The following is a 12745-nucleotide window of genomic DNA, read 5'->3' on the forward strand; positions in this document are numbered from 1 at the left end:
GAACCATTGGGTTCGAGTCGAGTCGCAAAGCTCTAAAGAGGACACATTTTTCTGAAATCATTGAAAGGACGCCAAAGGTGCCCCCCACAGCCATTTCCCCATCCAAACAGCCAATCCAATTTCTTGTGTTTCCCTTGTTGCCAATGCCAAAAGACAGTTGTCCTTTGTTTTCATCCTCCCCAACATTTTGTTAAACCCATCCCCCCCCCCACACCCATGTCACATGACCCTGTTCACTATCATCCAACCCAGAGTGAGTTTGATGGTGACATTTTTTCTGATCCTGTAGTGAAATGTGAAGGGGGGGGGGGGGCAGGGCTCATGGATTGGACAGGACGACGTGGATTCTGGGGAACAACAGTACTTTTTGTTAAAGCATAAGAGCGTTTCTTTGGAGGCGTCCTGTACAAGCATCGGGGAAGTCTCAGGAGAAACGGTGCTCCATGTTGTTCCTCATGATTACACCTTTCTTCTGTACCACCAGTAATTTTATGAGAGACATTTTGAAGCTGGGGATGAAACAAGAAGACAGAAACCTGGAAATGAAAGATGGCTTTGAGCCCAGAAAAGGACGGGAAAAAAACAAAAACATTTGTTTACCTCACTATAATAACCTGGAACTGGGGATTACCACAAATGAAAAAGCTGTTCATTCTGTCTTGTTGGATATTTGATTAGCTTAGTTCAGCTAAATGCTATCAAAATGAACACAGCAAGAAAACATGCACTCACAACCTATGTAACAAAGTCAACGAAGCGACACTCTGCACTGAGAGGGTGATGGATTCATTAGCATCATACGTCATACGCTTCACGATGCCCCAGAGCCAAATAAGCCTTAAGAAGATGAGATTTACCTAAATGTTGCGAATGTTTCAGTGTAAGGAGCTGGCAGCTGACCTAGTTTTTGGGGATACCGGGGATAGGCAAGGGTGTGTTGATGTATTGTCAGCAAAAAGAGAAAGAAAGAATGAAGGAATGAAAGAAAGAAAGATTAATGGAGAAGGTCAGCCTGCTGACATGGTGTGTCAGTGTCCTAATGGAGAAGGTCAACCTGCTGACACGGTGTGTCAGTGTCCTAATGGAGAAGGTCAGCCTGCTGACACAGTGTGTCAGTGTCCTAATGGAGAAGGTCAGCCTGCTGACATGGTGTGTCAGTGTCCTATTGGAGAAGGTCAACCTGCTGAAATGGTGTGTCATTGTCCTAATGGAGAAGGTCAGCCTGCTGACATGGTGTGTCATTGTCCTAATGGAGCAGGTCAGCCTGCTGACCTGGTGTGTCAGTGTCCTAATGGAGAAGGTCAACCTGCTGACACGATGTGTCAGTGTCCTAATGGAGAAGGTCAACCTGCTGACACGGTGTGTCATTGTCCTAATGGAGAAGGTCAGCCTGCTGACACGGTGTGTCATTGTCCTAATGGAGAAGGTCAGCCTGCTGACACGGTGTGTCAGTGTCCTAATGGAGAAGGTCAACCTGCTGACACGGTGTGTCATTGTCCTAATGGAGAAGGTCAACCTGCTGACATGGTGTGTCATTGTCCTAATGGAGAAGGTCAGCCTCCTGACATGGTGTGTCAGTGTCCTAATGGAGAACGTCATTCTGCTGACATGGTATGTCAGTGTACTAATGGAGAAGGTCAGCCTGCTGACATGGTCCTAATGGAGAAGGTCAGCCTGCTGACATGGTCCTAATGGATCACTCCCTCATTCAGCTCCCACATGATCTGGCATCCACACTCCTATCATTAGTACTAGGCAGGGTGGAGGCAGCCCTGGCGTGGGCGGGGGGGGGGCTTTTCACGTGATCCGACGTGGCACCCTGTGTTCTGGCCTTCGCTCTGCCTAATTAAACCATGCATGTCGTCGCGGGCAGGTTATCATTAGCATGTCGCTCCAAAAGAAAGGGGAAGAGTGGGAAAAATGACAGACATAATCCACCCCCCTCCCACCCCACCCCCAGGGAAAGCCACCGACGGGCAGGACAGCTGCAGAACAAACATGCCATCATGACACCAAAGCAGCCTAAGGGGACCACGGGCCTCTTTCATGCAAAAATGATCTTTCGTTCGATTTTACATTTTAATTACACCTTTCTCTGAAATGGGGCTGCAGATTCAGGAAATCACCAGGGGATATGGTCCAGTACACTGGTCATGCGGGGGCAGCAGCAAGAAGTGAGCAGGGGTGAACTTAGAGGAACGAGGCCAGACAGACAGATAGATAAACTTTAAAAATCCTCAAGAGAAACAGGAAAGAAGCAACACGGTCTGGACCAATCACCACAGGGGGGGAATATTAACCGAGCCAATAAGGAAACAGCTGTTACACTCCCACATGGAAGGGGCCTCTGATCTCACCGTGGTCAGGGCCGGCTCAGAAAGATTTCCGCTTTGGAGCGTGGATGTACTTTCTGATGGCAGACACTGGGGCAAAATGGAGGGGGTGGGAGCTGACCAAGGGAATTCTGCCAACTTCCAGTTCAAAGATACGGTCTAGAGACGGGTGGCTAGAGAAGGAAAGCTGGAAATCCGCTGGGACTAGCTGGGCCGGCAAGCCTTCGTGGAGGTGGAGGGGGTGTGATCTGTCATTGCTCCCGGCATTAATACGGCCTGGACAGTCTGAGCTTCAATGGGGTCGCCTTAGGGATAGCCCAGTGAGTTCTCTGTGCTCCCTCTACTGGTGAAGAGTCATTCGTGACGATATCTTCCCCACCTGAAAAGCTTCCTACAGTACCAGCACTTCCTACACTAAAAGCCACGCGCAACTCAGTTTATACTCTTTCCCAAAGAATATGTTCCCCCCCCCCCAATTTAAATTTAAATAAAACAAAATAAACACTTGCCTAATGTATGCCTGTGTTTCATTTTAAATTTAAACAGATTTCAAATGTAAGGAAGGTGCTTCCAAAGTGTTTCATTGGGCAAGAGCGTTCTTTCCCAGTGTTGAGGGAAACATCAAATGGATCGCCAGTCACATTTCTTGCTTACCACTGAGCAAATAACAATGTTAATGTTTTTATTCATGAAAATCGACATTTACCACACGTATTGGACATTCTTATTCAAATTTATTCAAGTAAACAATCTTAACTTTCTAATGAAAGTGACAATATCTGTGTTTCCTCATAATATTATACAAATTCCGCTATTTTTTAAGTCGTATATCGTTGCACACCTTCACGTTATCTGGCCATTGTTTTCAGCTATGGATTATGTAATAAGTTTTAACACTGTTTGAAGAATCATTTATCATTTTTTAAAAAATCTGTTACAGATGGGGTAACGCCCCCAGGTCTGTCTGTCCTGCCCCCCCCCCCAGGTCTGTGTCTGCTGCCCCCCAGTCTGTATGTGTATGCTGGCTCCCCCCCAGGTGTCTGTGTGGGCTGCACCCCGAAGTGTGCATTTATGTGTTTATATGTGTTTACCCCCTGCCCCTCCCCCCAGGTGTGTGTGTGTGGGCCCCCCCCCCTCCCAAAGTGTGTGAGTGTTCCTCACCAGTCTGTCCCTGCCCCCCCAGTGAGCGCTCACCTGCAAAGCTGATGTTGCGAATGTACTTGAGCAGCATGGTTCCATTGATGGGGTCCATCCGGGGACACAGGCCCACCCGGCCTGGGCACAGCTCCCGGTGCATGTTGTGCAGAGCATGCGCCATGGCGTAGACGGCGTCGATCACAAACTGCACCTTCCCCTCCTGCTCGTACCACGAGTCCTTGCCGATCCGCTCGTGGTCTGGGGAGGGGGGTAGAAAGCCAGACAGTTAAACTCCTCATTCTGGGAAAAGATCTCACAGGAAATCGTGCGTCAGATTCCAAAGCTATGGTCTCCATCTTGGCATCCGGCGGAAGCCTGTGACAGCAATTAGCTGTGAGCTGCAGGATTATTAGGAAATTTACTCAGCGATGGAAAAAAATGTTATTGTCAAAATGGGAATGCGTGAATAATCAGGCCGCAACATGGCTGCTGGTTCGACAGGGAGAATATCAACAAGATGAAGCAGTGAGGTAGGCCAGAACTGCAGAGGGTAGCTCCATGACCTCAACATCTTCAGGGTTTCGGTTCCAAGCGCTGACTCTGTGTGTGCATCCACATGTCCTCTCATGTGCAAGTACCCGGGCATTTATGGCATCGCAGAGAATCACAGAGCATGACTAACCCAGAGCAGCACGGTGGTCCAGTGAACAAAGCCAGAGCCTCATTCCTGCATGGTTTGCGTTCGGTTCCCACCGCAGTTGTTTGTGTGTAACTTGTGTTTCTGTCTGTGTTCATGCAGATTTCCTCCCGTAGGCCAAAAACCTGCAGTGCAGGGCAAATGGAGTCTCCAAATTGCATGCGATTTTGTCTGCACGCACATCCTGTACTCCCTAATATGTACTGGAGAAGCGCTTATGAAAGATGGATGGGTGACTAACATAACCGCAGCAGCTGTTCACGCACAAAAAAACAAAAACTGTTTGGACATTAACAACAAATTTAAAATCATTTTGTTTTTTGAGTGCGATAATTAACGTCAACAGATCTGACACTTTGCGGTGATGGCGGTTTGGTTTAAAAACAATCTGTCGGGCCTAAGCCGACGTCGTTTCCGCGGTTAGCGGTCGGGAAACAGCTTGTCCGTGACACTGTATCTGTGAAAAACATGCCTCTGGCAGGCTGTTGCAGGACCACTGCCGTGGGATCTGCCTCCCAGGCTGCCGCAGCCTGCAGTACTCTGCCTAGGAGCTGTTCTAGGTCCGCCTGCAGTCCAAACACATACGCTTAGAACATGATGCTTATAAATACGTTTGTAGAATATGGCCGCGTGTGCTTGGCCTGTGATGCTGTGGTATCCCATCCATACCTGCCAACGCTGCCTATTTGTTCATATTTGAATTTATGTGTGGCACCACGGGGGGGGGGGGGGGGGGGTGGGGGGGGGCAGGGCCAGGAACACGGTATCTCAATGCACTCTGTACTTCTGCATGGATGTACTGACAATAAAAAGCTCTTGAGTCTTGATTTCCTGAGGTTCCTTACAAATGTCCTTCAACCCTCCATCTGATGTCTTGATAAACTCCCGACCCCCCCTCCCCCACGTACATCGTTCCAGCAAATATAATTAGTGGGGACTCCACCCCCCCCCCAGATATGCAATATGCATCCAGGGCACCGTCTAACTTGCCCCTGTGTTTCCTAGGATAGATTCTAACCCTTTCCACAACCTTTATAAAGATCCATGACTGCAATGAAAAAACTAAAAATGCAAAAAGTCTCGTATTTTGTTTGGTTACTTATGGTTATGGTTAGGGCTGGGTCGGGGTTAAGGTTGTCATAGTTAGCATTAGCATTTTTCCCATAGAAATGAATGAGCGGCCCCCAAAAAGATATGATTACGCGACCGTGTGTGTGTGTGTGTGTGTGTGTGTGTGTGGAGTGGATTGTGTTTATATCACATTGTGGGGACCAAATGTCCCGGCACACGGCATTCAGGAAATGACCTTCCCTGATCCGGCACTCCCGGATCCCGCCCTCTCAGCCAGGCCTGGGCGCCTCATTACCTTATGATTGCCTGAATTACAGCTGGAGACGCCGTGTCAATAAAAGAGCCTCGAAATAAGTTAGCCGGAAAATGGTTCTGCCCAGATAAAAATCCCGCCTGGGGCTAACTGGAAATCCGGCATTTTAATGACGAAGACCCAAACTGTGTACCTCCGTAAGATAAGAACACTAATATTTGGCCTGATACTCATTTGACTGGAGCAGCACAGTTAATGACTTCCTCACTTTTCACCGTCACACTGCAGGTGAATGACTGACACTATAATGTATTTCTTTCAACATTTACAGGCGCTTTATCAAAGCAGATTCACATGGTTTACAGCTTTGCATGGATACACAAAGTTAAATTGCCCTGTTTTTAACAGCACATCAAGCCCCACTGCGATACTGGCCCCTCATGGTCACCAGTCTATGCCTGTCATGCATCTCAGCAGCAGAACACAAATACTTCCGCCAGTGTTACTGCAGGACCCCAGACTCATCTTTCTTCCCTCACTTTGCTGCTGTCCCCAGTCACATGACCCGAGTCCCCAGCCCCCCCCCCCCCCCCCCCCCCCCCACCGCCCTCCCAGCTGTCTATGTCACGCCATTGGCTGCTTCTGTCTATGGTTTGCAGTGCTGCCGTCTACAAACCACAATTCCCTATGCAGCATAAATCCGCAAAGTACTTCTCCACCCCCCTGTATATGAACTATTTCTAGTGATTTTATCCTTTTGGAGACTGACATCCCCAGCAGCACTAAAAAAGAGCAGGTGAAGGTCCACTCCCCCCATCATATAGGCACATCCCAGACAAACACCTTGGATTACTGTTCCTGGCATGTAAAATGTTTCACGTCATTCCAGTTCGTCTCCCTGAGCTACAGGGTTTTCACTGTCACTTGACCTGCGTCCTACCCGCCTGTTCCTTTGCCCTCTGCCCTCTGCTTCCATCACCTGCTATTGGATGAGCCACTGTAGAAGGTGGATGAATGGATGAAAGCATTGTAACTGGTCTCTCTTTTTCTTTTACTGTGCCTACAGAACAGCGAAGGTCAAGGTATTACCTTGTTACATTAGGCACTTGATTGTTAGCACTCTGAATTAAAGCGTACATCTCTAAAATATGCACAACAGCCTATGAAACCAGGGTCAAATGAGACAGCGGGGGTGAGGATTTTGGGGGAGGGAGCATGGGAGGCAATGAGGCAAAAAGACGAGCCTCACCCCCATCCCCGAACCGATGCTATTGGTTATGACAGGTGCACATTAATCAAGGCCGCGCTCATTTCACTGTTTTTGTAACATGTTAATTACTATGTGAGCTTTCAATTAACACCTCAATTAGGAGGCAGCTGTCCGCTCGTCCAGAGCACGGCTGATAGATCTACTGCACCCCTACACACTGCCATCAACGGGTTACCAAGCTTCCTTGGTCAATTTAGCGAGAATTTCTTGGCAGTTATTGCATTCAAAAGCTGAGGCAGAGCACTAGGACCCTGGGGGTGACTTAGCTGATGGGGACAGTCACATGAGAGGTACATAGTTCAGGGATGTTATCAGGACTGATTTTAGCCATCAGGAAAAAGCTTTATTTTTTAAAATCGTTTTAGAAATAGCACTTTGCCATCAGAAGTAAGACCAGAATAGTTGCCAACTGGGCAGACATCTGCACGTGTTTAAGCACCATCCAGAGATGGTGCTCAGATTGTAGGTGAGAGTTTTAATGAACCACAATCGGCGAGACTTTTGTTTCCAGATGGACCATGCCTTCCTTAAGCGAGAACTTATGGTGCGTTCGTTTTTCTCTCGGAACTCGAAAATTCCGAGTTGAATGACATCACGTCCGATAATCTCCCGTTCGAGCTACCCACATTTGGAGTTTTCCAAATGGAGATTTTTCCGAGAGACAAACAAGAAACACGAACTAGTCAAACCACATTGAAAACTTTATAAACTATATTAGTACATTCATAGCGATATTCTTTTTTCGAACGGCAAACAAACTACAAACAAACCAAGTCGCCATGTTGAAATTACGTCACAGGGGCAACTCGGACAACAAAATCTTGTCCGACTTCAACTTCATAAAAGACTTTCCGACGGGAAATGATGTTTTTCGTGACGTTTCGTGACGTTTTCATCCGAGTTCCGACTTGGAGAGAAATAATCGAACGCACCATTACAGCCTTAAATTTCGTGGAACACTCGGGGTGGGTCTTTCGGGTCCGTTTTCTTATCACATACATGACCTAAAATTATCATCATGGTAGGCCTATTTTTCATTTTTTGGACGGTGACGGTATTGTACCATATTGTATTACTTTTTTCCAAGTTTTGGGAGAATTAGTGTGTTACGGAAGCGTATTACTGCCACGACATAATAATAAAAAAAATATTCTCACTATCACGTTATAACGTGAAAATGATACATTATATAACGTGAAAACATCACGTTAAAACGAGAAATCGTATCACGTCATAACGTGAAAATATCACGTACCTTAAAACGTGAAACCGTATCGCGTTATAACATAAAAATATTACGTCCTTTCCCTTCAGGGTATACAAATTTATATTTTATATTAAGAAATATTTTATAATACAATAAGTACACTTCAATTGCTAATTTCCAATTTAATTACACTTCGGTATGGACGGTTTTATTTCTAAAAGATACAAAACGTGACATAGATAATGTTTGTTTTGTAACTGTCGGAGTAACAACGCAAAATGAATGGCGACATTGCATTTTACTTTTCATTTAAAATAAAACGCAGGGTTGCCAACTCTGGTCAGCTATAGCTGGAGTGAGATATTCCATTTGAAATAAGACTGCATACACGTGCACATGTATGTAAGTTATTTTTACATTGTAAATGACCTGTATACGGTTCGCAAACTACCCCAAGGCTTTTGATGTAGTTAATTTTAGGTTTATAAGGGAATAATATAGATTTGCCGTAAAAAAAAAAAAAGTCTGGCTACCCAGAAAATGTATATTTTTAAAACGTTTCAATGTTTTTCAGTTGATTAGTAGAAAAATAACATTATACAGTTGTTAAATAAGGTAAACTTTGGCGAACATGAAGTCACCAATAAATTTTGTCTATTTATCCAACATTTTACAAAAAGTCATACTTCAGCTGTACGATTTAGGGAGTTAGTAGCCCCTCTGTTAGACACATTACGGCTTTTTGGTTGCGGGTGTCAGATTCGCTGCACTTTTTAACGACAATGGCACATTAGCGTAGACAAAAGGCTGCAAACGCCGAACTACGTCTTGCTTGGAGGTTAATTAAAGGAGGTTCGCTGGTATTGGAAGCGGGTGGTTCTAGGTTAACTGAGTAGTTGTGCCTTTTACTATGCACTTTGCATGAAGGTTGCGGAGCATATACTGTATATGCTGATTTAGCTGTTTTGCTTTGTTTTTTAATTTAATTTAATTTAATTTAAAATGCTCTATTTTTTTATTAACAGACTGTCGTATAATTAGGCTGTAGACTACTCCCGGTGATACCAGTATAGTGCTAATCCATATCGTATCGCATAATCACACCGGTAATGAACTATAAGACACAGGTGTACCGCCCACCCCTATGACCGGCATTTTCCACCACACAGAATCTGTTGCGTCACAAGCGCAGCATGACCAGTGGGGAGCGGAAATATTGTCACAGACAGGCTGATGCAGTCAGACATGGGGCATGGAGCAGAAATGATCGCTCTCTCTATCAAAGCCAAAACATATGGGGGGGGGGGGGGGTCATGTAAAGGTTGGAGGCAGAAAGTAGCTGTGGCCCACTTTCCTTTGAGGCTCCTCCCCCTTTTTCCTTGCTAGAGATCTTATTTTCCCGGGGTATCTCCCCCCCCACTAATGAATTTACTTATTATTTGTTTAGTTATTGTATTTGGCAGATGTCAAACCCAAAGCAAGTAAGCTGCAGTCTTTATTTTTCAGATGAAGTTCTATGAACCTTCTAGAACTGTCTGGGCGAATAAACAACAATTATGGAAATAACTGCCACAACAAAGCTTGCAGGCAGATGTGTCAGGAGCAATGCTTTCGTAACACAACATGGAAGCGTAGTTATGGTAGGACATCCCCCTCCCGCTGAGAGAAAAAAAAAGTGTGAGCTGATGGCTGACATCCACAGGCTGTCAGGGAGGGGCGCTAGAGCCTCCCTGGGGGAGATGCTGGCACGGCACGCTGACGATAGCTGAGGAGGAGACCCCACCCCTCATTTCAGCTTCTCACGGCAGGGCCCCAAACGTCTTAGATGCTGTTATGAAACAAGCACCAAGTCTATTTGTATTTTTCATCGGCTCCTAATAGATGGTAAAAAGGTAATAACTCCAAGTTTATAATTAGTTCACTGCGAAGAAAAATTATTACAAACAGACAGAAGAGCAAGGAATATAAATGTAGGAATATAATCCTACATTTTAGAAGGTTTTTGTTCAAGCTGAGCTCTGTATGTGGGAGTGGGGGGTCCATTATCTGAGCCATGGGGGAGCACAGCAGCTCAAGGCACCCAGCCAAACAAATTATGGTCCAAACTGAACGAATTTCACCTCTCGGCGCTGCCTTCATTAGCTGTTTTAACAAGAGCTGGCAAAACCTGAACCTTTTTTATTGCATTTTTCCCCCTCTCTCTCAGTACTACCACCCCCCAGGTCTGTCCAGCTGCACATGGGACCAGGCTGTAGCAACACTGAACATAAAAACCTGCCCGGAAGACTCCATAATAAATACCACACTCTGTAAAACCACATGTCCCTTCGTAAATTAGCACTACGGCGATAGATGTATAGGACTCAGTCGCCCTTCCCTGCTGTGGTGTTTAAATATTACGTTTTATTACTCAGCTATGGGTTTTATACCAAACACACGGAAATATATATTTTTTATTTCATACAGCAGGACATAGCAGAGAAATAGGGGTTAAGCACCTTGTTTATTGGTAATCTTCAGGTTGCAGGTTTTAGTCCTGAATCACTATATGATATAATGTCCGGGGCAGACCACTTGAGAGTTCCTTACATTGACACATGCCTTTTTTGATAACAACCCTTTATGTCCAGGTATCACCATTATACCCTTCTATTCCTGCAAACTTACAGTGGATCAAAAGTTCTCCCGCTCCTCCGGCGGAGGCGGGGGCCGGCCCAGCTCACCGTGACGAGTGAGGCTTGCTGTCAAGGCTGTGGAAGCGCAATGATAAAAGACAGCGTCCACCTGACATAAGTGAGAGCGGGCGTGCTGTCTGGGGTCAGTACTCACATGCGCTTGCTGCTTAATGGACCGTCCCCCCAGGTACTGTGACATAAAGGAGACGGGGGGGTGGGGGGGTGGACGACGACTCTGTCCCATCAACATGCTCTCAAGAAGGTTTGTGAGCTGAACCATAGTTGATCTTTTTTTATTATTATTTTTAATTTTATTTCCTGGCGTTGCCTTGATTTCACACATCGTCCGTGTTCCAGCTAGTGGCAGTACAGTAGCATCTCTCCCAACACTTCATTTACTGCCAATATACACCTAGAACTAAAGAAAATGAAATAAGCGTTTTACTGTTTGGTCCAATAAGTGGAGGTGTTTTCATTTGCTCTTTGGCTGCACTTTGATGTTTAAGTGTCTTGTCCTTAGTATAGTGCAGGTGTGAGTAATGAACCATCCTTACATCATCCATCCATCTTCCATACCAGCACAAGGTCAGGGGCACAAAGCAGGGGATAGTAGAGTTTTGAAGTATGTGTAGATAATAAACCCAAACCTCCTTCCACACCCCCTGGGTCTGTCTCATCCTGTTAGGCTACATCTCCCTGCAAGCCCTGAGATTTTTTTCGGGTTCCACCCACGGTCAAGCAGGGCACATCACTGCATGTGACTGCAAGAACAAAAGGAGCGACACGTCTCATTTAATGAGATGCCACCAACTCAGGGAGACTTCCTCCAAACATGACCACCCTCCTGCCCCCTGCTACCTTCCACTGGTTCTTCCATCCAGCCTACAACCAGATGTCACATTAAGGTCTTCTTGGTAAACAGCTTAACCCGCGTGGAACGTCAGCAGCAATCCAGCAAAAGGCACAGAATGTCCTATTAGTAAGGCCCATTTCCAGAGTGTTCTAGGTACAGGACCAGCACAGAAACCAGGTTCTCATCACCCCAAAGGAGCCGGGGAGGTTCAACACAGTTGTATGGTGTGCCTATAATTAATTAATGTCCAATTAATCACATTAAGGACTTCAAAGACAAACCTTCAAGGTTGAACCAGTATGGATCGCAGTACTGCGAATGCTGGGTTCCGATTGACACACCTGAGAGTATAACACAAAGCACACAGCAGCTTCTTTCATCTGGAAAAATAACCTTCCGCCAGTGTTATTCATGGGCAGCTCGCAGTGAAGGCCGTCTCCGTAACCTCAGCACTGACAGTTAGCGGCAGCGCCATGCATGTTAATCGGGAATGAGACCAACCAGGACACAGTGACTTTCAAGATGCACTGCAGTGTCACTGCAATACTGCTGCTATTCGTTCCCGTCTTGTCACATACATGTATGCAAAATGTCGTTTTTTTTTTCTAAAAACGAATGCAATCTGGTAGCTCAGTGACTATAACTGCAGTAGCCTAACCCCTGCAGGTTGTGGGTTTGATTCTCACCCCCAGCTGACTGAGCACTCCAGTTTTCTCCCGGAGTGCAGAAGCATGCAGTTCGGTGAATTACTGTCTCCAAATTGCCCGTATGTGAGTCTACATTGTAATGGCGTGGCAAGGTAACCCCAGCCTTCTGCCCTGTGATTCCAGAGAGAGGCTCCAGGAACTTTGTGACCCACTGATGTTCCTAATAAAATAGTGGTTATGGGCACAGCCTTGAAGTAAATATACAGTATACACACGCATACACACAGGTTTGTAATTATATCTTTGGGGGACTCTCCATTCATTTCTATGGGTATAATCCTAATCCTAACATGAAGACCTTAACCCCTACCCAGTCCTAACCTTAACTATAAGTAACCAAACAAAATACTAGGCTTTTGGCAGCTTTAATTTTGATTGCATTCACAGATCTTTGTGGGGACCTGATGTCCCCGCAATGTCATATAAACATAATCCACACGCACATTAGCTGAGTGATTACAGTATGTTGGCAGGGGGCAGAAGATACACTGACCTGGAGTGTGATCTTTGCAGTCGGACATCAGCGTCCGCCTCGGCAAAGC

The 12745-nt window shown here is 45.9% G+C and overlaps 1 protein-coding gene across 2 annotated transcripts in view; it reads right to left on the bottom strand.

Annotated features, from left to right (window-relative positions):
* The window catches only part of LOC111855051 (metabotropic glutamate receptor 4-like), a 253692-nt gene that overhangs the window by 42598 nt on the left and 198349 nt on the right, over nt 1-12745 (bottom strand). For both annotated transcript variants that reach the window (XM_023833665.2, XM_023833666.2), the window contains exon 7: nt 3528-3728. In XM_023833665.2, the coding sequence (XP_023689433.2) occupies nt 3528-3728 (201 nt within the window). The remainder of the gene's footprint in view (nt 1-3527; nt 3729-12745) is intronic.

The sequence above is a fragment of the Paramormyrops kingsleyae genome, chromosome 8 (assembly GCF_048594095.1).
Source record: "Paramormyrops kingsleyae isolate MSU_618 chromosome 8, PKINGS_0.4, whole genome shotgun sequence".
Classification (NCBI taxonomy): domain Eukaryota; kingdom Metazoa; phylum Chordata; class Actinopteri; order Osteoglossiformes; family Mormyridae; genus Paramormyrops; species Paramormyrops kingsleyae.